The sequence below is a fragment of the Thamnophis elegans genome, chromosome 15 (assembly GCF_009769535.1).
Source record: "Thamnophis elegans isolate rThaEle1 chromosome 15, rThaEle1.pri, whole genome shotgun sequence".
In the NCBI taxonomy this organism is placed as follows: domain Eukaryota; kingdom Metazoa; phylum Chordata; class Lepidosauria; order Squamata; family Colubridae; genus Thamnophis; species Thamnophis elegans.
Window position 1 is genome coordinate 18,082,574 of NC_045555.1, and position 25,521 is coordinate 18,108,094.

Genomic DNA, 25,521 nt, shown 5'->3' on the forward strand with positions numbered 1-25,521 from the left:
GGAGGTGGCTGGCCTCGCTGCCTTTGCCGCAGAGCAGAGCTGCCCTCCGTCAGGAGGCCAGCTATATATATTGATATATATTGATATATATCACAGTAATGATGTATTTTATTGTCTCTCATGTAATTTACAAACTTAAAAATGGGAGGTGAAAGGGCCTCATAAGTGGAATAGCCTAGGGCCTCTTTTCATCTAAATCCAGCCCTGGGGGCGGGGGCTGGTTCCACGCACTTTCTGAATCCTGTATGTGTGTTGATGAGGCTTCATTTGCTTGCTGACACAGTTCCAGGTGGGTCATGGACTGGTGCTGGTCTGTGGCCCAGGGGTCCAGGACTCCTTTCTTATACCAACCCAATAAAATGTCTGTCAAGTCTGTTTTAAAAACCTCCAGCAATGGAGCACCCTGTTGTGGCCTGCAGAGCTGGCAGCAGAGTCGGACAGTGAGGAAGTTGGGGAGGAATATGGGCCAGTCCTGGGGGCTGAGGAAAGCTCAGACAAGGGCTCTGTGTCAGAGGCAGAGAAGGAGCTAGGCAGCAGTGAGGCAGAGGAACAGCTGGAGCCTGTTCCCAGTGTGTGCATGCACAGAGCTGCCAGAAGACAAGAACAATTAAGAAAGCAGGGTCGACTCAAGAGTAAAGCCAGACCTTGGACGTGATTGGCCCCTCCCATAGGAAACAAAAGAGGAGCGAACTGGGATTGAGCTTTTTCAGGAAAAAATATATTCATTTGGTCGTGTCAGAAGCGGAAAGTTCTGTTTGTAACTATAAGAGACTCTGTGCCAAGTTTTGCTTTGCCCTGTATTTGGAAACTAGTTATTTGGCAGCTCGCCAAACAAGATAAGGTTCGTATTTGATAAACAGCCCTCTGAAAGACTGTTTGCTAAGCCTTGTGGACTGTCAATGAAAGGCATTCATAGTCAGGTAAATAAAAGGGGTTTTGCCGGGACCAAGACTTTGCTTCTTGTGGAGCTATTAAGCATTACTCCACTAACCTTTGGTGACCCCCTACGTTATTCAACTATAGTTGTGCTGCTATGGCCTCCATGATATCTGGGTGATGTCAGAAGTTAGTAGTGTCCATGTAATGAACTGAACTGAAATGGGATGCAAGGAACCTTACCAGGCACCATTCCTGCAAGAGTTGAGGTTGGGTAACTGCCTTGTCCGGTTGGTGGAACATGTGGTGGGTAGCCAGGCAAAGTTGTGCTCGCCATGTCACGACCTAGGAAGAAAAAAGGAGGGAGAACTTATTTCAATGTGGTTGCTCGAGATGATGAGTCTGAAGCAGGGCTTCCAAGTGATGACATCCATTCAAGAAACAAACATGCAAAGTCCATCTTCCAAAACAAATTTCACTTTATTTTACACTCTATCATATTCCTTTATTCTTTTTCTCTCTCTTTACTATGTAAGGGGTTTTTTTTTGGGGGGGGGGGGGGGGTAGGGCTCGCCACATTCTTAACTTTTCATGTTTCTTTTTTGAATGTCAGGTTTCCAAGTGATGAAACCCATTCAAAAAAGAAACATGCATTGGGCTAAAAAAAATTGGCCATAATATTCAGCTGGAAGATTGGGAAAGAATTTGGAATAAAAATTACACAATAATACAATCTGTCACGTACAAAGAAAACCAATACAAAATGTTTTATCGGTGGCATTTAGAGATTGGCAAAAATGTATCCGAACTTGTATCCGAACTTAAATCCAAACTGTTGGAAGTGTAAACAGGCGCAGGGTACCTTCTTTCATGCATGGTGGTTATGCCCGAAAGCTAAAAAATATTGGGCTAAAATACAAAAATGGTTACAGGAATTTACAAACACCCAAATAGAGCTCAAAGCAGAATTGTTCCTTCTGGGGATTATTAAGGGAAAGTATATGAAAGAGATACAATATTTAATTTTGCACATAATTACAGCAGCCAGAATAGTGCTCGCACAATGTTGGAAAAGTGATACCATGCCGACAGACTGTTTGATAATCCAAAAGATTATTGATTGCACAGAGATGGATAAGCTCACATTGGAGTTAAGGGACAAGGAAGATGCAGAATATTATACGGTTTGGGAAAACTGGTATCAATGGATAAATAAGAGGAATATGAAACGTACAGCTTAGAAGCATGTATGTATAGATATAGGAATAATTAGGAATGTATAAAAATGTATTTGAATAACAAATGGTTATGTTAGTACTGTCAAAAAGGACTGTAACTTATACAAAATTATTTTTAAAGGTATTTGTATCTTAATGTTTTAAATTTTCAAGAAAGGCTTACAACTAAAGAAAAAAGAAACATGCAAAGTCCATCTTCCAAAACAGATTTCTTTTTACTTAGGTAGACATCAAACTGGCAAAGTCTGTTGTAATTCCGGATCTGACACAAACCGGAATTACACCATATTACTTACAATAATATTGTAAGTTAGAAACATCCTCAAAAGTCACATTCTCCAATAAACACTCAATACACATCAAACTCCACCTTCCGTTCTCAGCAGGAGCAACCTCTGTTCCCGCCTAGCCAAAATAATCCTCATTATCTATTTGTTCCCCACCACCTTAAAAATGTGATGAGCCCTGAAATGCCCTCCTTACATAGTAAAAAGAAAGAAAAGCAATACAGGAGTATGATAAGAGAGCTAACTAAAAGGGCTACACATATGTCAATTCAGGGTTCGAAGCCTACTTAGTTACCTCTACCCAAAAACTACTCATTCTCCTTCTTAGTTCTCAATCTATGATGTATTTTAGTTCCTTCAGATACTAAAAGAATTGTCTGTTTTTGCAAATTTAATAAAAGGTGATAAATTTAAATATATTTGGAGCAATCAAAAGTTTAATAGACTACAAATGCTATATGGAAATATAATTGGGTACATAATATCTTATTTGGTGATAGTTTCCAATTATTCAGTGTTTTTGTCAAAGTTTTTTTTTTAAGTTGGAATAGTCTTGACACCCTTTTGTAATGAATGGTGAACTTTGTTTACTATCTACTTTTTTCTTATACCACCTTATTCAGCATAAGAAATTGTTCCTGTTTTATTGATAATTTATACAATACTCCAAAGCATTTGGAACAAAACATATCTTTTATTCGTTCTTAAAGAGACACATTTTATTTGCCTTTAATTGCCTTTAGTCAATTATCTGACTAAAAATGAGACTGTGAGCTCATCTCAAAAGAATACAGGGCTGGACAGGCACCCTCCTAATTCAGTGAAACCCATGGAAGCAGGGATGGTATTCACTTACTTCCTTTACCAGTTCGCAAATGTGAGTGTGCATACATCCACACATACACTCAGCCTTCTGTGCATATGCTTTGATCACATGCACGGCTTGCACAGATGCGCACAGCTTGAAAACGTGCCTAAATAGGACACCATAGAGCCAGGGCAGACGAGCGAATGGGTGGGCCCACTTGTGATTTCCACAACCAGTTCGGGTGAACCGATCCAAACCGACTGAATACAACCTCTGTGTGGAAGGCTCCCCTATTCCCGCTGCAGGATGCAGTGTCCTCAACCCTCAGGTTTGGGTGTTTTCCACGCAAACTGCTTCTGTGACAGATCCACTCCCTCTAAGAAGACTGTTGTTTATGCACAGCCATCAGTAACCAGAGATTTCAGTTGGTAGGATAAACTTTATTCAACTGACCTTGGCCAATTTCATAAGTTCATAGTTGGAGCATCAAGAAATGGCAACATCCCTGAAGATTCTTTCTAAGTTAGTTATTTTGTTTGTTTGTTTGTTTATTTGTTTGTTTGTCAACAAGTGCAAGGAAACAAGTATGAAAACACATAGAAAATGGCACAAAAATGGATAGAAATAAGCAAATATAGCCATAAACCCATAAAAAGAGTACATGTACAGAGTACAGAGCCGAGGTGGCGCAGTGGTTAGGGTGCAGTACTGCAGGCCACTTCAGCTGACTGTGATCTGCAGTTTAGCGGTTCAAATCTCACTGGCTCAAGGTTGACCCATCCTTCCGAGATGGGTGAAATGAGGACCCAGACTGTGGGGGCAAGTTGCTGACTCAATTTGCTAAAAAATTTGTAAACCGCTTAGAGAGGGCTGAAAGCCCTATGAAGCGGTATATAAGTCTAATTAATAAATAAATAAAATAAATAAATGTATATGGGACAGTAGGACAGGAACAGTAGTCACGCCATTTGTGACCTTTCTTGCCACAGTTGTTAAGTGAATCACTGCAGTTGTTAAGTTAGTAACATAGTTGTTATGTGAGTCTGCTTTCAGAAGCTCATACATAATCCCAAGACACTGCAAATATGATAAATATGAGTCACCAAGCATCTGAATTTTTATCAGATGGCCATGGGGATGCTGCAACGGTTGTAAGTGTGAAAAATGTCACAAGTCACTTTTTTCTAAGCTGTTGTAACTTCAAACAGTCACTAAACGAATTATTATAAGTCGGAGACTACCTGTATATGTTACATGAAGTACATACATAACCTAGCCATTATGATTTGTTAACCATGCTTTATAGATTTATTAGCTGGTAACCCGGTATTGCCAGGGTATTTATAGATATTGAAGCATTTGTCTGATAGGGAGCCATTGAGAGGGGCCTTTCTTCCCTCCACTCCCATGCCCATCATCCCTGCTCTCTCCCTTCCCCCTCCCATGCACTCCTCTTTCCTGCCCTGTCTACAATCCTGGCACTTTGCTCCAAATCCATCAGGCGCTTCCCCATTGGTCCACTGGAGGGCGAACCTCATGGCTGGCTTTCCAGAGGAAGCTGTGAAGGAACTGACATCACAAACAATTGCCGCTCTAGGATGCCGCACTCGATCTCCATAATGACCCAGGCTCTACCTTTCCTCTCCCATGACATCACAAACAATTGCTGCTCTAGGACGCAGCATTCGCTCTCCTTAATGGCCCAGGCATTCCAGAGTTATGCTGGAACACACAGACACAGACACAGACACAAAAACATCCAGTATTCTCTCTCCTGGTATTTGTTTCCAGTGGGTAAGTCATCTGTGTATCAAGTTTGGTTGAAATTGCTCGAGGCCACCCACTTTTTCAGGAAGCAGGGTAGGAAGTGTGTCTTATAGTCCGAAAAATACAGAAGTCCTTTTTCTCCTCTATTGTATTTTTACAGTAATGGGACTTTTAAATTAGGTCTGGATTTTGAAAGATATCAGATTATATCTTCAACAGCCTATCGTGATAAATTTGCATGATACATTGAAGACAATACCATGTCCATTTGGCTTTGATCACATAATTATCACAGTTACACCCAGATCACTGTTGTATCCAATTGTTTTGGGGAGTTCCAGTTGTTGAGACAGTGGATGCAAAGAAGGTCCTTAAATAAGACTGACAAACCTATGGAGTTCCATCCTCTCTAGCAAGGAGAAGATGGCTAGTTGGGTCCAGGAGATGGTTAATTCTTCCTTAATTAGAAAGTTGTTGGCCAGAAATATCAACCTCTTTGAAAGTCTGTCATCAAGACTTCTCTTAACAAAGACTTCCTTGGTCCTAAAACTGGTGAATAATCATGGGCCTTTTGCAAATATTCTATTCCTCAACAGGGTATTGAAGCAAATGGTTGCTGTCAAAATTCAGACAGCTTCGGTAAAGGTAAAGGTTCCCCTCACACATACATGCTAGTCATTCCTGATTCTAGGGGGCAGTGCTCATCTCCATTCCAAAGCCAAAGAGCCAGCGATATCCGAAGATGTCTCCATGGTCATGTGGCTGGCATGACTCAATGCCGAAGGCGCACGGAACACTGTTACCTTCGCACCAATGGTGGTTCCTATTTTTCTACTTGCATTTTTTTACCTGCTTTCAAGCTGCTAGGTTGGCAGAAGCTGGGACAAATAACAGGAGCTCACTCCATTATGCTAGGGATTCCAACAGCCGAGCTGCCGACCTTTCTAATCGACAAGCTCAGCGTCTTAGCCACTGAGCCACAGTGTCCCTATTCAAACACCTTGGCTGAAGCTAAATTAATTCAATCTTCATTTGGGTTCGTTTTGATAGAGAAACCGCCTTTGTCATTTGGAGAGATGACCGTGCCAATGAGAAATATTAAAGAAATGGACTTGAACCCCCCCCCCCCACCATGAGTAATCAGGTTTATCAGGACCAACCTGAAAAGAAAAAAGATCCAGAAAACTTTTCATAAATAGAACTAAAAAGGACTAGGCCATTCTGCTTAAAATTCTTCTTTGCTCCCTCTTTAAAATGCTTTGACTAAGTAGTCCAGAGCTGGGTTGCTGCTGATTCGGCCGGGATCGGGCAAACCAGTAGTAACGGTGGTAGTAGGCTCCGCCCACCCACCTGAACTCTTCTGTGCATGCGCAGAAATGTTGTGCACGCGAGTGAGCATGCCCAAACCGGTAGTAAACCCACCACTGATGTAGTCCATTGATGTAGTCACATCAACAATCATTTCCTCGAATGAAGTATAGGCATTTCCTTCATTAATCCTGTACTATCTTCAATAAACTATGCAAATTGGAAGTTCATAAAATCAATACTGGCCTGTAACAAATACATTTTTTTTACATATAAACAACAAATTTAGGCTATTTTTTTTAAATGAACATTACCTGCCACTTTGTTTTAAGCCATGGTGTGGAATATTTGTATTTGTAGTATTTCTCAAATACCAATATTGGATTCCCATTGAAATCCACCAATTATCCTCTTATCTTTTCCCTTCCCACTTCTCCTCATACCTCTCTGTAAGCATTCTTGACATCACTCTGCCTGCATTTCCTCTCTTTCCTGCTGGCATGCAACTTTGAATCTTAATGATTGCTTTTTTGTTGTTTCTGTTGTTGTTGCTCTGTGCCTGATTGAATGAGTCACACTCTGATTGAGATGTTAGCGTTAAACTGCCACTTGGGACCCTCAAACTGAGCCTGAAATGAACTTAAAGGGAGGGGGAACCTTATGAGACCAAAGGGATCAGCTAGGGCAGTAAAGTGGGATGTAGAAGAGAAGAATTTCAATGTCAGTTTTCGAGGGGAAACCAGTACTCATTCACATGAGGTTTTGACCTGTATTTCAACCACTGCTATTCATCATTCTGCAGCTTTTCCAGGATAGGCATGGCCCTATAACTCCTGAGACTAATATGAAGTTAGGACATTGGTGGGATCTTGCCATTTTAACAACCAGTTCAATGACTGGGGGCTCTGCATGCACCATGTGCGTTCCATGCACACCTATGTGTATCAGCAGTTTTAACAAAACTTACCTTCCACGTTACTTCTGGGAAGTAACACAGCTGAGGCACAGCAATCCTCTTTGCCATGCAAATCAGCTGAGAGGATATAAATAAGTGAAGGGCAGGGGCAGGTGGCCGGGCCAATCCAATCATAGGAGCCAACCGGTTTGCTCCCCAGCTGATTGTCGGAGCTGACGGTTCGCCCAAACCAGTCTGAACTGGTTAGGAGAATTAGAATGTGTAACTGCATGTATGTATCATGCCTACACAGCATTCAAGCATAGGTGTGCAGTGGCTCATGCGGTAAGGACGCTGGGTGCCGACTGGGATGCTCGCTTTTGAGATCAATTGCTGCCACAGGGTGCGGTGAGCTCCCATCACATGCTCCCGCTCCTTTCAACCCAGCCAGTTTGAAAGCGAGCAACTGCAAGTAGATCAATGGATACCACTTTAGTGGGCAACTTCATGGGGACAGGAAAGGAGCCTTCAAGTGGGCATTACCCAGGCAATGATGAAATATCACCAGTAAATCCTTTCACCATGCATGCATCGAACCATTCAGACATTAATCTGACTTCTGAAAACATTTTCTTATTTATCAATCCAAAGCAAGGGTCTCCAACCTTGGCAACTTGTGGACTTCAACTCCCAGAATTCCTCAGCCAGAAGTCCACAAGTCTTAAAGTTGCCAAGGTTGGAGACCTCTGATCAGTGGTGAAATTCATTTTTTTTTTACTACCGGTTATGTGGGTGTGGCTCGGTGGGCATGGCAGGGAAAGGATACTGCAAAATCTCCATTCCCTTCCCACTTCTGGGGGAAGGATATTGCAAAATCTCCATTCCCTTCCCACTTCTGGGGGAAGGATATTGCAAAATCTCCATTCCCTTCCCACTCCTGGGGGAAGGATATTGCAAAATCTCCATTCCCTTCCCACTCCTGGGGGAGGGATATTGCAAAATTTCCATTCCCACCCCAGTTTGGGGCCAGACAGAGGTGGTATTTGCTGGTTCTCCAAACTACTCAAAATTTCCGCTACTGGTTCTCCAGAACCTGTCAGAACCTGCTGAATTTCACCCCTGCCCCAATCCAAAGCATGTGAAGATAAATTTAAATCTTGGCTAGGTGAGAAAGAAGGGGATACATTTTATGTGATGCTCTCCTACTCTCTGCTGCCTTGTGAAGCTTTTCCTGAGAGATAAGCCAGTGAGATGACTCTTTTTTTTTTTGAGCCCAGAGGCAAAATCAATTTTGGCAAGACCTAATGTATCTTAGTGCTGCTCCGCAAAAATATGTTGTAGCACTTTGAACTGGCCCTGGAAATGTATGGGTAACTAGTGCCATTAGAAATCTCAGTGTTGCTGTTATCTTGCAATAGTAAAGATTCCCCTGATAGCAGTTATTGCATTCCGAAGCAATTGCAGCTTCGGAATCATCTTGCAAGATTGTGTGTTGCAATAACTCAGCGATATGGTGACCAAGACATTATAAAACAGAAACAGAATTGGAAGGGACTTTGGAGGCCTTCCAGTCCAACCCCTTGCCCAGGCAGGAAACCCTACACCACCCCATAATGAATGATGGCCATTCATTATCTTCTTAAAAACTTTCAGTGTTGCAGCATTCACAACCTCTGGAGGCAAACTGTTCCACTGATTAATTGTTCCAACCGTCTGGAAATTTCTCCTTAGTTCTAAGTTGCTTCTCTCCTTGATTAGTTTCCACCCATCACTTCTTGTTCTGCCCTCAGGTCCTTTGGAGAATAGTTTGACTCCCTCTTCTTTGTGGCAACCCGAGATATTGGAACGCTGCTATCATGTCTCCCCTAGTCCTTCTTTTCCTTAAATTAGACAAACCATTCTTCATATGTTTTAGCCTCTAGTCCCAAAATCATCTTTGCTGCTCTTCTCTGCACTCTTTCTACATTCTCCACATCTTTTCTACATCATGGCACAAAATTGAATGCAGTATTCCAAGTGTGGCTTTACCAAAGCATTATAAAGTGATATTAACACTTCACGTGATCTTGATTCTATCCCTCTGTTGATGCAGCCTAGAACTGTGATGGCTTTTTTGGCAGCTGCTGCACACTGCTGGTTACCTTTGCCATGGCATCTGCTCCAGGTAAAGTCACAACTGGCTTACTTTCTTACTTTCTAAGACTTTCTAAGAGTCTGCCACCTGATTTTTAAGCAGGAACTGTGAAGTTTAGAAGATTGCCAAGTCTTGAGACAATTCCTTTGCCTGTAGAACAACTCTGTTTTGAGTAACTACCACAATCAACATTGATCTTGGTAGATTTTAATGTGAACTTGTTGTGCCCCTAGAGCAGGGGTGAAACACTCTGAAGCCTGCTAACAGTTTGCTTCAGTACTCATTCACTTGCAATTGGTTCGCTTTGCTACCGGTTCACGGCACTACTGCGCAGTGCTGATAAAGGAGGATTAAGATGCCTTTTCTGAGTCTGCAAAGGTAAGTAGAACAGCAGGGGGAGGGGACAGCTATGCCGCGCAATTTAGATTCACTAGGAAGCAGGATTTTCCTGCTTTCTAGCAAATATAAATCACAAGGCACAGCTGGTTGTCACACAGCTGATTGTTGGAGCTACCGGTTTGCCTGAACTGGTAGCATTTTTTTTTTACTACTGGTTCGGGAGAACCAATCTGAACCAGTAGCATTTCACCCCTGCCCAAGAATCTCTGGTTCAATCTTTCTATAGCATTTGCAGTTTTGCCTGGGAAAGTGATAAAACTGGATGTTGTCAGCAGAGTTCAATGCAAATAATGTTTGACCTCCATCAAGTGGCTTCTTATGGATGTTAAATACATAGGGGAAAGCACTGGATCAATTATGGAGTCAAGCACTGGAACAAGTCCAACAGAACTCATATAAAGTGACCCTGACTTCCAATTCCTACAGATGGTCCAGCAATATACCATAATAACAAAGACAATACTAGCAAGAGAGGTACATTGAGTCCTGGGCAAAGATAGTCCAGCCATTATCTAATTAAGGCTGCTTCTGTCTCACGACCTTAACTAAATTCTGACTGGAAGGAATCCAGATAATCTAGTTCACCTTGGATGACCTGTAGCTGAATTACCAAGAAAGAGAGATTGGAGATGGGTGCAAGTTGTAGAAAAATTGGCTGTACCAAGGGAGGGTTTCTTTTTAGGAGATGTTACACTACTGTCCAGGGGTGGGTTTCTGGATGCCGCTACTGCCAGTTTACTCAGAGACACGCTGCGTGCACATGTACTTGGTGTGTGCTTTGTGCGTATGCGCAGTACAACAAAAATGGCTCTGTGCATGTGCAGAAGGCAAAACCAAGATGGCGCCACCTATGGCCCCACCGAGAGAACCGGTTCAGGGGTGTGGCAGGTCTGGGTCGCTGCCGGTTCCAGCGACCCAGGCCACCAAGTTACTACCAGTTCAGCCGAACCAGTCTGAACTGGTATAAACCCACCTCTGCTACTGTCTCCTCAAGGCATGCAACCCTTATCTCAACCTCAGCACCTCAACACCCTCCCTATCTGGCTGCCCAAAGGATGCAAGAGGGATATGAATCCAGCCCACTGGTGGCTGGATTCCTATGATACAGCATCCTATCCACTTCCTTGGGCTCTATAAGATCAAATGAATCCCAGGTAAAAGCACATGACTTTGTCTTGCTCATTACTGCAGACTCTGCCCAACTGATGTGGAAATAAGAATAGATATGTCTGGAATGCTTGCAGACACTTTGTCACACCCATTTTTTTCTGAATGGGTGTGACTTCTACTTCCTGAGGCTTACAGCTAGATATAATATTCTCTATGTATAAAAGCCAAATACCACTCACTCATCACGAAATCTCCAGAACCGTAAAGCCTACAAACTTGAAATTTAGCACATATGTTCCTCTTGGCTTCTAGCTGCTCACTAAGAAAGGATTTTTTGAAATGACCAACATATTATTAGTATTTCTTATACAGTAATTAACACGCTCTGATGGTAAAAAGTTCTACTCCCCCTCCCCACCTAAAAAGAACTCTGTTCCAACTGCCAATTGCCTTATATTAACATGCTCTGATGCTAAGGAGTTAGACATTCTACTCCCCCTCCTCACCTGAAAAGAACTCTGTTCCAACTGCCAGTTGCCTTATATTAACATGCTCTGATGCTAAGGAGTTAGACATTCTACTCCCCCTCCCCACCTGAAAAGAACTCTGTTCCAACTGCCAGTTGCCTCACATTCTGTGCCTGAAAGCCACAGCTGCACTCATGACAAATAATGAAAAAAATACATATTCTAGATTAAATAAAGAATTAAAAAATTCAGAATGCATCACTATCAGTATGCTGATGATAAGAGGTTTTATACTGATATTCTATGATACTCTATGACATCGGTCCCCAACCTTTGCAGCTTGGTGGCCCCAGTTGGGGGTGGGGAGAGGAGAATTGGGCCATGCAAGTGGTGGCCCAGCGTGCAAGCGCATGTGTGCGGATTGACTCAAAAGAGTGGTGGGCCAGTGTGCACACACATAGCTCGACTGCAAGTTTGTGACAGTCTACCACCTGAAGGAGTTGAGCTGCGCACTTGCAAGTGATGGCCTGTGGCCCTGTCTTTATTCATTTTGGGTGACTATATGAGTGCTTCTTGCAGCTTAAGCAGACTGCCAGAAAAAAAAATAAGGCAGCCAGATTCTAGGGACCAAGCTTATGGTTGTTGTGGCCCACCAGCGGCCAGCAGAACTGGCATAAGAATTGGACAGAGGAGGTTGAGGAGGAACATGGGCCAGTCCTGGAGGCTGGGGAAGGCTCAGATGAGAGCTCTGCATTGGAGGCAGAGACGGAGCTGAGGCCATCTGGCAAAGATCAGGTGCCTATGGAGCTAGACAGCAGTGAAGCAGAGGAACAGCTGGAGCCTGTTCCCAATGTGTGCATGCACAGAGCTGCCAGAAGAAAAGAACAACTCAGAAATCAGGGTAGACTTGGGAGTAAAGCCACAGATGGGCAGTAAATGGCCCCTCCCATAAGGAATAAAAGAGGAGAGAAAGGGGAGTGGGCTTTTGCAGGAAACAATTCGTTCGTTCGGTCGTTAGATTCATTTCAAGAGTGTGAAGATCTGCCTGTGAATCTCAGAGACTCTGTGCCAGTCTTTTCTTGCACAGTACCTCATTTGGAAAATATTTACATGGCAGCTTTTCAAGATAGATAAGGTCTGTAGTCATAAATATTCCTTTGAAAGACTGTTTGCCAGGCCTTTCCTGAACACAAATGAGAGGAATTCACATTTGTTTAATAAAAGGGGTTTTGTCAGGACCAGGATTCTGCCTCGTGCTTTTTGGGGAAGCCTAGGTCAGAACAATGGTATTGAAAAAATGATCTGGGAATATTGTCTGGAATTTGCTAGGATAGTTTGGTGAGATAATCCCTAACAAATTTTCATATAAATTAAGAATTTGTTCTTGACTAGCCTGTGAGCCTGAGAAGGGAAAATGGTGAAATATAAGCCTTTTTGCTACTAGTGCCTTAAGAAACAAAAGTGAAAATAATGGAGAAGAGTTTGCAAGTGTGGCCTGAAATATCATGTCTATGTTTACGTTCTTGGCTGAAATATACATAGCATATATTTACAAGCTATGTTACAGGGAGTAACACTCATAAAAAAAATCAAGGTAGTTTTATTTTTTTCATGATGGTGATTTTTACAGTAGACATGATCTTCTATAAACAATATAGGAATTATTTTTAGGCTGATAAATATTAAAAAAATGGGGTAGATGAGCTATTTTCGTTTGAGGGATGCTCCTATGTGGTGAATCCAGAGGATTATAATACTTCAGGAGATTTATACTCATCAGAGCAATCAGACATAGAACTGAGTTGAAACTAAAAACTATACCTAAACTACAACTTAGTACATGGATTTGTACCATATCCCAAATCTGAGTTTCTCTATGCATAGATTCCATATTTTATTTTTTCAGGTACCGAAAGAAGTATGACAGATTCTTAGTAACACGGATTGAATTCACTCTAGCATATAATCTTATTTGATGATTTATTCTGTGTTTACTATGCTTCTTGATATTTCTGATTGCCTTAGAGCAGGGATGTCAAACTCACGGCCCACAGTCCAGATGCGTCGTGTGCTGGCCCCGCCCCCACACGGTTTAGCGAACGGGGGAAAGTCCCAATATGTCACATGATGATGCCATGACGACGCCATGACAACCCGAGTTTGACACCCCTGCCTTAGAGCTTAATAGCAATTTTTAATCTTTTAAAACCACAGAACAAGTTCCGTTATTGATCATTAATGATATACTGGAAAACCGAGACCTCTATAACATTTTAAAATTCCATATGAATGAAGGCAAAAATTCCTTGTTTATTTGTTGTATTTTTATTTCTGTCAGTTTTATACAGTATATCATCCTTATATATGTATGTATGTATGTATGTATGTATGTATGTATGTGTATATAGATAGATAGATAGATAGATAGATAGATAGATAGATAGATAGATAGATAGATAGATAGATAGATAGATAGATAGATGTAGGTCTCTAGTTGTTCGGGTTTTCTCCCGCGTAGAATTGGAGATGTCTTGGCGACGTTTCGACGAAGTCTCATTCGTCCTCTTCAGGCTGCTTCAGACTACTTCAGGTTTGGTGTTTCCAGTAGTAACTCCTGGAAACACCAAACCTGAAGTAGTCTGAAGCAGCCTGAAGATGACGAATGAGACTTCGTCGAAACGTCGCCAAGACATCTCCAATTCTACGCGGGAGAAAACCCGAACAACTAGAGACCTACATACTAACACCCGCGAAAACCTCAGAAAACATTATATATATATATGGGGGAAAGAACCTCAGAAAACATTATATATATATATGGGGGAAAGAAAGTCAATCATCATGAGGAAGACAAACAATGGAAGGAAAAGAGAATTGGGGGTCATTCTCCATTTCTTTAATTATGCCTTGCTAGCCATTGTTAAATGACATGTCTTCATGATGTTATTTTGTCCTATTTCCAGCTTCCAACAGATGTAGTTGAAAATAATCTTTCGCTTTCTCAATTTAAAAGTAGTCTTTTTCCTCTTATCTTGATGCAATACGTTTGCCGTAGACATGATCTAGGAAAGTGGTGTCAAACTCAAGTGCATTGAGGGCCATATCAGGGGTTTTGTTTGACCTCGAAGGGTCGAGGGCACTGGTGTGGCGTGGCTGGAGTGGGTGTAGCCATGGTGACTGTGAACAGACATTAAACGAATGGTTCAGGGGTGGGTTCCGGCAGTCACTACTGCCAATTTGCTTGTGGGTGTTCCACATGTGCGCCCTGTGCATGCATGCATAGTACAATTAAAATTGTTCTGCACATGCGCAGAAGCAAAAAGCATGATGGCAGTGCCTATGGCGCCATCTATGGCACCGCCCAGAAAACTGGTTTGGGGGAATGGCAGGCCTGGGTTGCTGCCAGTTCCAGCCAAACTGGTCCAACTGGTAGGAACCCACCACTGGAATGGTTGTAAGTCAGGGATTCCCATTACTTTTGAGTTGTAGCACACACTCATTTCCCTTGGACGCACAGAACTGTTTAAACATATTTTTAGGTGAAGGTGAAGGGAATGCTTACCTGGATTTTCTATCTACCGTACTTTTCGGACTATAAGATGCACCTGACTGTAAGACGTGCCTAAATTTAGAAGTGGAAAACAATAAAATGCCTCCATGTGCCCCATTTTTGGACCTTTTTTGCGGTCTATTTCTGCCATTTTCCAGATTTTTTTCTGCCCGTTTTTGAGGCGTTTTATGGCCCATTTTTGAGAATTTTTAAGCCCAATTCTTTTTCAGGAAAAAAACAGACTGAAAAAAAGCCAAAAAAACGGGCTGAAAAAGGCCTGAAAAAGCCCCCCCCCAAAAAAAGGCCTGAAAAAGGGCCCTGCAGAGCCCAAAAAACAGCCAGTGGATGGGTGGGACTTCAGCAATATTTGGTCTATAAGATGCACAGACATTTTTACCCCCTTTTGGGAGACAAAAAAAAGTGCATCTTATAGTCCAAAAAATACGATAATCTTTTAAAAATTCCAAAGAGGATTTTGTGTTTGGGATAGTTAACTGCTACATTTCACTCTCAAATATTGTTCAACTCTAAAACACCCTCAGATTCCTTTCCTTAAGAGAAGTAATAAAACGTCATGGGGGCAGAGTCGTAAGGCCTTACTGTAGTAAAATCAGTTTTTACTTTTTTTAAAACCTCCTTATGGCACCAGTTAGTCCTTCTAACTCAGCCTTTCTTGACGGTTTTGAGTGCACGGGCTGCCTTCTCACAACTCATTGGAGCAATGAAGAATAATGAATTTCTTTAGGGAATGCAGTAAATCCCAAGGGTTGGTGATACCATTCAAAAGGTAGATCATTCATCTTACCATATAACCACTCATTACATTGTGTGAGCCACCGCCCCCCCGCCCCACCCCGTGCTGCAGGAGGCTGTGGAGGCTGAAAACGGGCCATGCACAGTCCTCCCCCCCCCCGCAGCATGTTTTTGGCTTGCAGAGACACCACAGGCTGGTCCTTTGATATTTCCTAAGCGGCCCATGGGCCAGATCTAAGCAGCCCTCGGGCCACATCCGGCCCCCGGGCCTTGTGTTTGACACCCTTGATCTAGGATATTTGTCAATGAGGTGGATGATGATGTAGTCAAGACCTGGGATTACACAATGAATACACTAATATCTTCAGAGATAACATAACGCAGAATAATTTCCCAATGGAAAACCCCACACATGTCAAAACATAAGTGGTTTAAAAACAACAAAAATCAGCAAGAAGCAGTTTATATCTTTTAAGTATCTTAATAAAGGTCATTTAACCTAAGAATTATAAAAGACAGTATATCTTTAAAAAAAGTAATTTCCAGCTACACCTCCCAGATGTTTGAAAAGATACTGCACTTACCAATACAGATGACCATGCATTCGTTTAGAAACTATGAGAATATGTTACTCCTAGCTAAAATCCAATACTTTTGCTATCTACTTGAAAAAAAGAGGGAGGGGGAATCATACTACGTTTGCATAAATATTGTTCCTTACATACCTTTTAGTGCAGTGGTCACCAACCGGTGGTTTACGGACCACTGGTGGTCCAGAGAAAATTTTGGTGGTCGACAGTAAAATTATTTGCATTATTTAGGTTGCACTAAATACTATTTATCTTTTTTTTAAAAAAATCATATTAGTGGTAAATATTTTAGGGGAGGGCTTTTTGGGGGGAGGGCTTATTTTAGAGCACGCACTCAAAAGTCTGATTGGGCTTATTATCTGGGGAGGTCTTATTTTTGGGGAAATGGGGTAATTTTATACAGATCAAATTAGGCAAGGATCCGAATACTCTACCATATGAAACAAAACTAGTCACTCTACAGCGTGTCACTTTTTCAGTTGTAATTCCTGGCTCTTTTCCCCACGGAAGTGGGGTTTTTTGTTTTTTGTTTTTAGCTCCATGGATTATCATATTTTGATGCTTATTAAGACTTTGCTCGGAATAAATTATGTCTTGAATAAGTTTCTGTGCTGACATCTTATTTAAGGTTTGGTTTCATTTAAGGTTCATTATGGCATATTTGAAATATTCAAGTACTTTAAAACAACATTTCTTAGGAGGTTCTTTCTATGGGTTCAGAACAGACCAAGGGCTATGCTGCCAGTTCAAAACTGGAAAGTATTGATTCCAATCTTGCCTACCCACTCCCTACTCTTCCTTCTTTCCTTCCTTCCTCCTTCCCTCCCTCCTCCTTTCCACCCCTCCCCTTTCTTCCTTTTCTTTTCTTTTATCCTCCCTCCTTCCCTCCATTTCCTTCCTTCGTTCCTTTCTCCCTCCTTTCCTCCTTTCCTCCCCTCCCTTCCCTTTCTTCCTTTTCTTTTATCCTCCCTCCCTCCTTTCCTTTCCTTCCTTCTCCTTCCTCCCTCTCTCCCTCCTTTCCTCCCCTCCCTTCCCTTTCTTCTTTTTCTTTTATCCTCCCTCCCTCCTTTCCTTTCCTTCCTTCTCCTTCCTCCCTCTCTCCCTCCTTTCCTCCCTTCCCTTTCTTCCTTTTCTTTTATCCTCCCTCCTTTCCTTTCCTTCCTTCTCCTTCCTCCCTCTCTCCCTCCTTTCCTCCCCTCCCTTCCCTTTCTTCCTTTTCTTTTCTTTTATCCTTCCCTCCTTTTCTTTCCTTCCTTCACCTTCCTCCCTCTCTCCCTCCTTTCCTCCCCTCCCTTCCCTTTATTCCTTTTCTTTCCCTTTATCCTCCCTCCCTCCGTTTGTGTTTGGGTAACACACCTATCAAGCAACTGGGAATAATGACAAAGCAAAAGAATAGTCTCTCATCAGTGGGCCCATCACTTACCAGTCACTACAGGGTATGTCTGGGGTCCTGACACGTTGTTCCCCAGGTCTGGGTTAGCAGAGGTGGATAGACTTGACTTGACTTCATCAAGACCAGGGGTCAGAGCTGGGAGGGAATACTCATTACCCTAGGGAGAAACGAAAAGAAAGCTCTCTAACTGATGGATTAGAAGAAAGGGAAGAGCAGGCAGATGGAGGGGAGTAAAGGTTGGGAAGAGGCGCAATTGCAGTCCCTGCACAGATGGAAGCAAAGAAGAGATAAATAAAAGGAAATGAAGAGCAAGGTTTGGCCAGAGCTGCCAACTTCCTGATGAATACAAGTTCTCTCAACAGATTCATCCCCATTTATCTAGGGTGACTGCTTTTATTCCCAGCAGGCAGCCACCTTAGATAAAACATGGGAGATCGGATTCGAAGACTGGCTTATAAGTTGAAGAAAATGTGAAAATCATAATCGTTCTCCCCACAGAAGGAAAGGCGACATCCTACAGTGGGTTTAAGTTCTTGCCGGAACAGGGAAGATTGTCTGTGATGTTTGCATTGTGGAAAGCATTTTCCAATCCACTCTTGGGATCCTTTAAAAAAAAACAACCCACCCCTCTCTTCTTTTCTCCCCAACCCTTGTGCATTGGGGTATGAAATTGGGGTGGGGGCAGGCCACATGGCTAACAGAAGGATGGGAGGGGGAAAATTCATTGCATCTGAAAGGATCCCCCTGTCCAAGAGGCATTTGGTAATTGCCTTTTTATTGTGGTCGCCTCCAAACCAGACACAGGGACCAGAGAGACATTAAAAAAAAAAGCAGGAAAAGTTCTTCTGATTAATATTACCTTAAATTAAAACTGATTTTCTTCTCTCTCTCTCTCTTTGCTTTGTGGTGGGTCCCCCCCCCCTATTTCTCATGCTAGTTCCTTACGAGCTACTTTTCTTCTGCCCCCCCCCCCCTCTCCCTGGCCGGTCACGATTGCCCAGTCGTTTCCAATTCCTTCTTGTATTGATTTTTCTGTAGAAATCAGTTTTGTAATTAGCTGCAAATTAGGCTTTCTGTTGGGGGTGAGGCTAGCCCTGATTTATCACTGGAGTAATTCGCTGTGATTGGAGAGAAATTAAAATGAACTCAATTAGGCTTTGGGTTTGTTTTATGGGCCCCATTCAGAGTTTCTGGAGGAAGAATGACTGGGCTGGTATTTAATAGTCTAATGAAAGTAAATAAAGGTTATTCATCGTAATAAACGCAGAGACTCCAGATAGCAGAAACCCAAACCTGGCTCCAACTTTTAGTAGTTTGGTTTTACTGCTTGAGGTGGGATTTAAAGCCTTTGATTTTTGTGTGAAGACAAATCACTTTGGAGATAAATTGCAAATCCAGGAGACAGGAAATGCAGGAGGCCTTTTCAGAGCTTGGGTTTTAATTTCAAGCAAAGGGAAAAGTCCTACTTCCTTCTGAATGAGGCTTCCATGGGTTGGGCTGACCAGAAGGGGGGGGGGAAGGAAGAGTAAAAGGTATAATCAGTGATGGGATTCAAATAATTTAACAACTGGTTCTCTGCCCTAATGACCAGCTAGGTAGGTGGGGTTCAAGGGTCATGTGACTGGGTGGGCGTGGCTAACTCAATGTCACTCAGGTCGATGGGCGCTTCACCTTAGCTATTACAATGTAATAAAGGTTAACCTGAGAGGCAGTTTCTGTAAGCAGGGCAATAAAGATTAGGCTAGAAACAACACCAGAATGTTTTCCTTCCTGCCTTTCTTATAGGATTAGCCCTGTAAAGTGAGAAAAAACAAAATGAGATTTCTTCCACCAGCTGGTTCTCTGAACTGCTTAGAAAGTTAACAACCGGTTCTCCTGAATAGGTGTGAACTTGCTGAATCCCACCACTGTGTATAATGCATAATATAGTGTATTATGACTAGTTTCTCCCTGGATTCCTTTCTTTTATAAGGAAGGGTACAACATGTAACCACTTGGGACAGCACAAAATACACTTCAGTAGAAAAATCAGAAGATATTTTTTTTTTGGGTAAACTGCAGGGTTTGTTAAACTAATATATGCAGTTCAGCTTCAGCATCCTTCCTGTTCAAAGTTTAAACTTCGTTTCTTCTTTTATGGTAAGTTTTATTTCAAATAAATTAGACATATTGTTTACTCTTCTATACTGGAACAATAGTAATAGTAAAACTCGTGGTAACTGTATATTATGCAGTTCTAAAGTAATTTTTAAATTTTAGAAAGGATAAATTATAGACTAAAGGAAGTATTAAATATTAATGTATGAAATATTCCTTTACTATCACATTTTATACAAACACTCTTGGAATAGCACTGCGTATGAAGTTTTTTTTCAAGGACCAATTTTCAAACTTTTCCTTCCCTTCCATATGTACACTGCCTGGTCTCATGATTTTAAGAGGCTTACAATATGCAAAGCTAACACTAACCATAAAAATATGAATCTTACAAGAAGGCACTTCCGACTTTGGGGCAAGTTGCTCCAGAGAGAGAGGACTGCCACTGAGAAAGTTCTTGTTTTTTTAAGTTCTATGCAACTGTGGAATTTATTGCCTCTATTGTGCAATCTATATGGGGAGACCATATAATAACAAGTACATTGTCTTGTAGATAAAAGGTAAAGGTTCCCCTCGAACATATGTGCTAGTCATTCCCAACTATAGGGGGTGGTGCTCATTTCTGTTTCAAAGCTGAAGAGCCGGCGCTGTCCAAAGACATCTCCATGGTCATGTGGCCGGCATGACCAAACACCAAAGGCACAGAGAATGCCTATTTTTCTACTTGCATTTTAAAATGCTTTCGAACTGCTAGGTTGGCAGAAGCTGGGACAAGTAGCGAAAGCTCACCCCATTACATGGTGCTAGGGATTTGAACTGCCAAACTGCTGACCTTTCTGATCAACAAGCTCAGTGTCTTAGCCACTGAGCCACTGCATCCTCTCGTAGGTGTAGCAATGTAATTTGATCCACTTAATCAGATTCCTATGGTAGTGTCTCTTGTAAATAATTATTTACAGTAAAATAAAGAATACAGGGGCATATTTCTAAGGATATATCAGGTATATTTTTAAATTCTTAAATAATGACATGGATGCTATGTCAATGTTAGTAGCATATGAGAGTTGGTGTATTTGCCTACAATGGTTTAAATCTGTACATGTGTATCTGTATCTGTATATACTGTTATTTGTGTAGATGTGTGTTGTGGCCCAGCAGGAGCCGTTGGAGCTGCCACCAGACTCCGACAGCGAGGGGCCCTATGAGTTGGCCCTGGAGGATGTGGAGGACCCTGGACAGGGTTCCGACTCCGAGCAGGGCGCAGAGAGACTGATTGGCTACCAGGTGGCGCCTGAGCCTTGGACCAGTGGGGAGGAGACAAGGGAGAGTGATCCAGAAATCAGCAGTGAGTTGTTACTGGATGCACGCCATCGAAGAGCTACTCGGCGTCAGGAGCAATTACGCAATTACAGGAGGTAATTGTGCTCAGCTGGGGGTCATTAGGCTCCTCTCCAGGCTATAAAAAAGACTGCTTGTGACACGCCCCTCTGCAGAAGTCAACGCATTGACTAAAGAGAAACTAACTTGGCAGGCTTGATTGCTACCAAGGTTTGTCTGAATTGCTGCCAAGGTTTGTTGGACTTGCTGCCAAGGTCCTTATCTGTTTGTTTACTTGGCTTTCAGCCACTGAGATTCTGGTCTTGTTATTAAAGGACGTTCTAATTAAGCTTGTCTCAGCTTTCGTTACTGGACGGAGGAGGGGGTCAGAATAGATGTGAATTGTAGTCAACTGTTGATGTATTCTGCAAAAGTTTGTAAAGTTTAAAACTCGGCTGAGCCAAACATTTCCTCCATCTTTTATCAAGGATTTGTATTCAACTGGACAGAAAACAGGCTCCATTCAAAAGGCTTTTGGTTGGACGCTACTAGTACTTATCTAGGTGATAAAGTGCTAAGGAGCCTTGTGATTGTCCTGCCTTTCATTGTGCGATACTCCCTCCAAGGAGCTGCAGCCTCCCTGTCAAAATGAAGATACTGTGAAAGCCAGCCAGAAAGACTACAGAATGATGAGAAACTGACAAAAAAAATTCCTTATAGCAGCACCTGCCATAATTGCAAATAAAAATATGCTGTACGGCATAGAAAAGTGGACAACCTTTTGCACAAGACTTGTACAACAGACAGCACATTTTACTTTACAAATTGGCTCTATGGGAATTTAATCACCATAGCTGCCACCCCAGTTCTTGGAATGGTAACTCATTTTAAGATTTATTTTAAGAATTTGCCCCCTTCAACTGCTATTTCCTTGAAAGACATGATTATGAAAATTTGTAAGAGAAGGGAATCAACAGTGACCCGTTGCAGTTGTAGGGTTCCCATCAAGTCTGTTTCTCCAAATGGGTCCCACCTGCTCAGATTTGATGTGCTCAGATGCCTGAAAGACATCAGGGTAAGAAGGCCGCTCAAAGACGCGATCTAATGCTTCCAGTTGCTGTTGTGTGAAAGTATCAGCACGAAGATGCTTCCGCAAACTATCCACACTGCTCTGGGAATCGCCATTGGGGACCGAGCTTTCTGTTACTTCTGTGAGACAGAGGAAGAGATAAGGTGTGGCATTAGCGTGGCTTGTATTTGCTCAAAACATCATAGAATCTTAGGACTGGAAGAGACCTTGGACATCTTCTAGTCAGTGGTGAAATTCATTTTTTTTTTACTACTGGTTCTGTGGGCATGGCTTGGTGGGTGTGGCAGGGGAAGGGTACTGCAAAATCCCCATACCCTCCTCACTCCTGGGGGAAGAAAACTGCAAAATATATATTCCCTCCCCACTCCAGGGGAAGGATACTGCAAAATCTCCATTCCCACCCCACTCCTGGGGGAAGGATACTGCAAAATCTCCATTCCCACCACACTCTTGGGGAAGGATACTGCAAAATCTCCATTCCCACCACACTCCTGGGGAAGGATACTGCAAAATCTCCATTCCCACCCCACTCCCGGGGGAAGAATACTGCAAAATATATATTCCCTCCCCACTCCAGGGGAAGGATACTGCAAAATCTCCATTCCCACCACACTCCTGGGGAAGGATAGTGCAAAATCTCCATTCCCACCCCACTCCTTGAGGAAGGATACTGCAAAATCTCCATTCCCACCCCACTCCTGGGGGAAAGATACTGCAAAATCCCCATTCCCTCCCCACTCTGGGGCCAGCCAGAGGTGGTATTTGCTGGTTCTCCGAACTATTCAAAATTTCCGCTAGCAGTTCTCCAGAACCTGTCAGAACCTGCTGAATTTCACCCCTGCTTCTAGTCCAACACCCTGTCCATAACAGGGGACTCATTCCATCATGGGCAAATGGTAGTCCAATCTTTACTTGAAAACCTCCAGCGATAGAGCACTCAGAATTCCTGGAGGCAAACTGTTCTATTGGTTAATTGTTCTCATTGTCAGGAAATGTCTCCTTAGTTTCAAATCAGGTATCTCTTTCATGATCTTCCACCCATTGTTTCTTGTCCTGCCCTCAGGTGATTTGGAGAATAGGCTTGTGCCCTCCTCTCTATGACTGCTCCTCAAGTATTGTTCAGCCAGGTACCACTTATTTTACAGCTATGCATTTGGTTTTTCTTTTTGAAAAAAGTATTTTATTTTTATTTCTCATACATACATTCACAAATATACAATTTCATAATATGTGTTATTTTGTAACATTTATAACAATTTTTGCCTCCCCCCAAAGTTAAAAATATAATCGAGATTGCTTTTCTACCATCCCATATACCCATTTTATTTTACAACAACCCTACTTCTTCTTCCTCCCTTCCCTCCCTTCATCTCTCCTTTCTTCTTTCCTTCTCTCCTTTCCCTTCTTTACTTCCCCTTCCTCTCCCCCACTCCTCCCCTCTTCTTCCCCCTCCTATCCTTTCTCCTACTCTTACTTCCCCTCCTTTTCTTCCTCTCCTTTTCCCTTTCTTCTTTCCCTCTCCTTTCTCCTCTCCTCTTCCTGCCTTTCCCTCTACTCCTCTCTCCATTCTCTCTTTCCGTTGTTGTGTTTACATATTTTCCTCTTCAATCTGGTGTATTTTCAGGATGGCATTCCAGCAAACCTGGTTCTGTATTTACATAACAATCTTAAATTCCTTCCTCCACAATTTATTTTCCATTTTCATAGTTACACATGCATCATTCTTTAAACCTATATTTGTATATTAGTACCTTTCTATTTCACCCCTCCTTCATCTGGTAGTGTGTTGTCTAGGTTTCTATTTCCCTTTTTCTTTTGCATTTGGTGTTTCCTGCCTAAGTGCAATACCTTACTTTTCTCACCACTGAACTGCATAGGGCTCAATGCTCAAGTCTGTCAAGATCCTTCTGAATGCAGATTTTATTTTCCAAAGCATTGGCAATTCCCACCAGCTTGATGTCATTTGCAAATTTGATGGGTACCCCTCCAATCCCCTCATCTAGGTTATTTATAAAGATGTTGAAGAACACTGGCCCCAAGACAAAACCTTCCGATACCACACTGCATGCTTCTCTCCATGGAGATGTACTGTGTTTCCCCCAAAATAAGACAGGGTCTTGTTTTCTTTTGACCTCTGAGATAAGGGCTTGGTCTTAATTTAGGACATGTCGTATTTTGGGGGAAACACAGTAATTCCATTGAGAATCACACACTGAATGCAGTTGGTTAGTCAAGTGCAAATCCATCTTGTGGTGCAGATGAAATTCATTTTTTTTACTACTGGTTCTGTGGGCATGGCTTGTTGGGTGAGACTTGTTAGGCATGGCTTGTTGGCCATGGAAAGGGAAGGATATTGCAAAATCTCTATTCCCTCCCCACTCCAGGGGAAGGATACTGCAAAATCTCCATTCCCACCCCACTCTGGGGACAGCTAGAAGTGGCAATTGCTGGTTCTCTGAACTACTCAAAATTTCCACTACTGGTTCTCCAGAACCTGTCAGAACCTGCTGGATTTCACCACTGTTGTGGTGGTATTTACTGTCCCACATTGTTCTATCTTACCACATCCAATTGTCTCCTTCAATCCCTGTAAATCTAGAAATTAGTCCACCCTTTCTGTCATCTCAATCATTTATTTATTTATTTAAAGATCGCATCATTTCTTTCTTAGGGAAAATATACTAGTTTCAAAACCACATTTAATCTTCGGCTGAGATATTTACTGTAACTTAGAGTTTGTCCTTTATATCGATTGGTATACTTTGGCTGCAAGGAATTATAACCTAGTGGTGAATGTTTGACAAGTTGCCAGGGTTAAAAAATAAATCTACTATAGGCAGCACAAGCAAGAAAATAAATAAAACTGGGGCGTAAAGAAACTTTTATGTGAATTGCAAACAATTTGTACATTTGAAAAGAAAGCATCTTGACATTTCTCACACCATTCCCGTGCCATTGCTTTCATTGCTCTTTGAAAGAAAAATGCCTCCATTTTTCAACAGGAGCAGCTCTTATGCAACAGCTGAAAGACCATATCACCTAAGATAAGACATATTCAGAGTGATTCAGAAAAAATTGAGTTAACTCAAGATGCGATCTTTCTTATATGCCTGTTATGGCGAACTTATGGCACGCGTGCCAGAATCGTGCGAGCGATTGTGGGTGCACCTCGGTACACCCACGTTACACCTATCCTCCACGAGCTGCACTGGCTACCGATTAGTCTCCCGATACGCTTCAAAGTGCTAGTCGTAACTTATAAAGCCCTTCATGGTATTGGATCTGGGTACTTGAGAGACCGCCTGCTGCCAATTACCTCCCAAAGACCCATTAGATCACACAGGGCTGGCCTCCTCCGGGTTCCGTCTACCAGCCAATGCCACCTGGCTACTACCCGGGGGAGGGCCTTCTATGTGGCAGCTCCGGCCCTCTGGAACGAACT

The 25,521-nt window shown here is 42.4% G+C and overlaps 1 protein-coding gene across 1 annotated transcript in view; it reads right to left on the bottom strand.

Annotated features, from left to right (window-relative positions):
• PAX2 (paired box 2) overlaps window positions 1–25,521 on the bottom strand; it is a 150,794-nt gene that overhangs the window by 8,959 nt on the left and 116,314 nt on the right. The window contains 3 exon segments of the mRNA XM_032232084.1: window positions 1,120–1,221; window positions 17,606–17,732; window positions 22,023–22,198. Of these exon segments, the coding sequence (XP_032087975.1) occupies window positions 1,120–1,221; window positions 17,606–17,732; window positions 22,023–22,198 (405 nt within the window).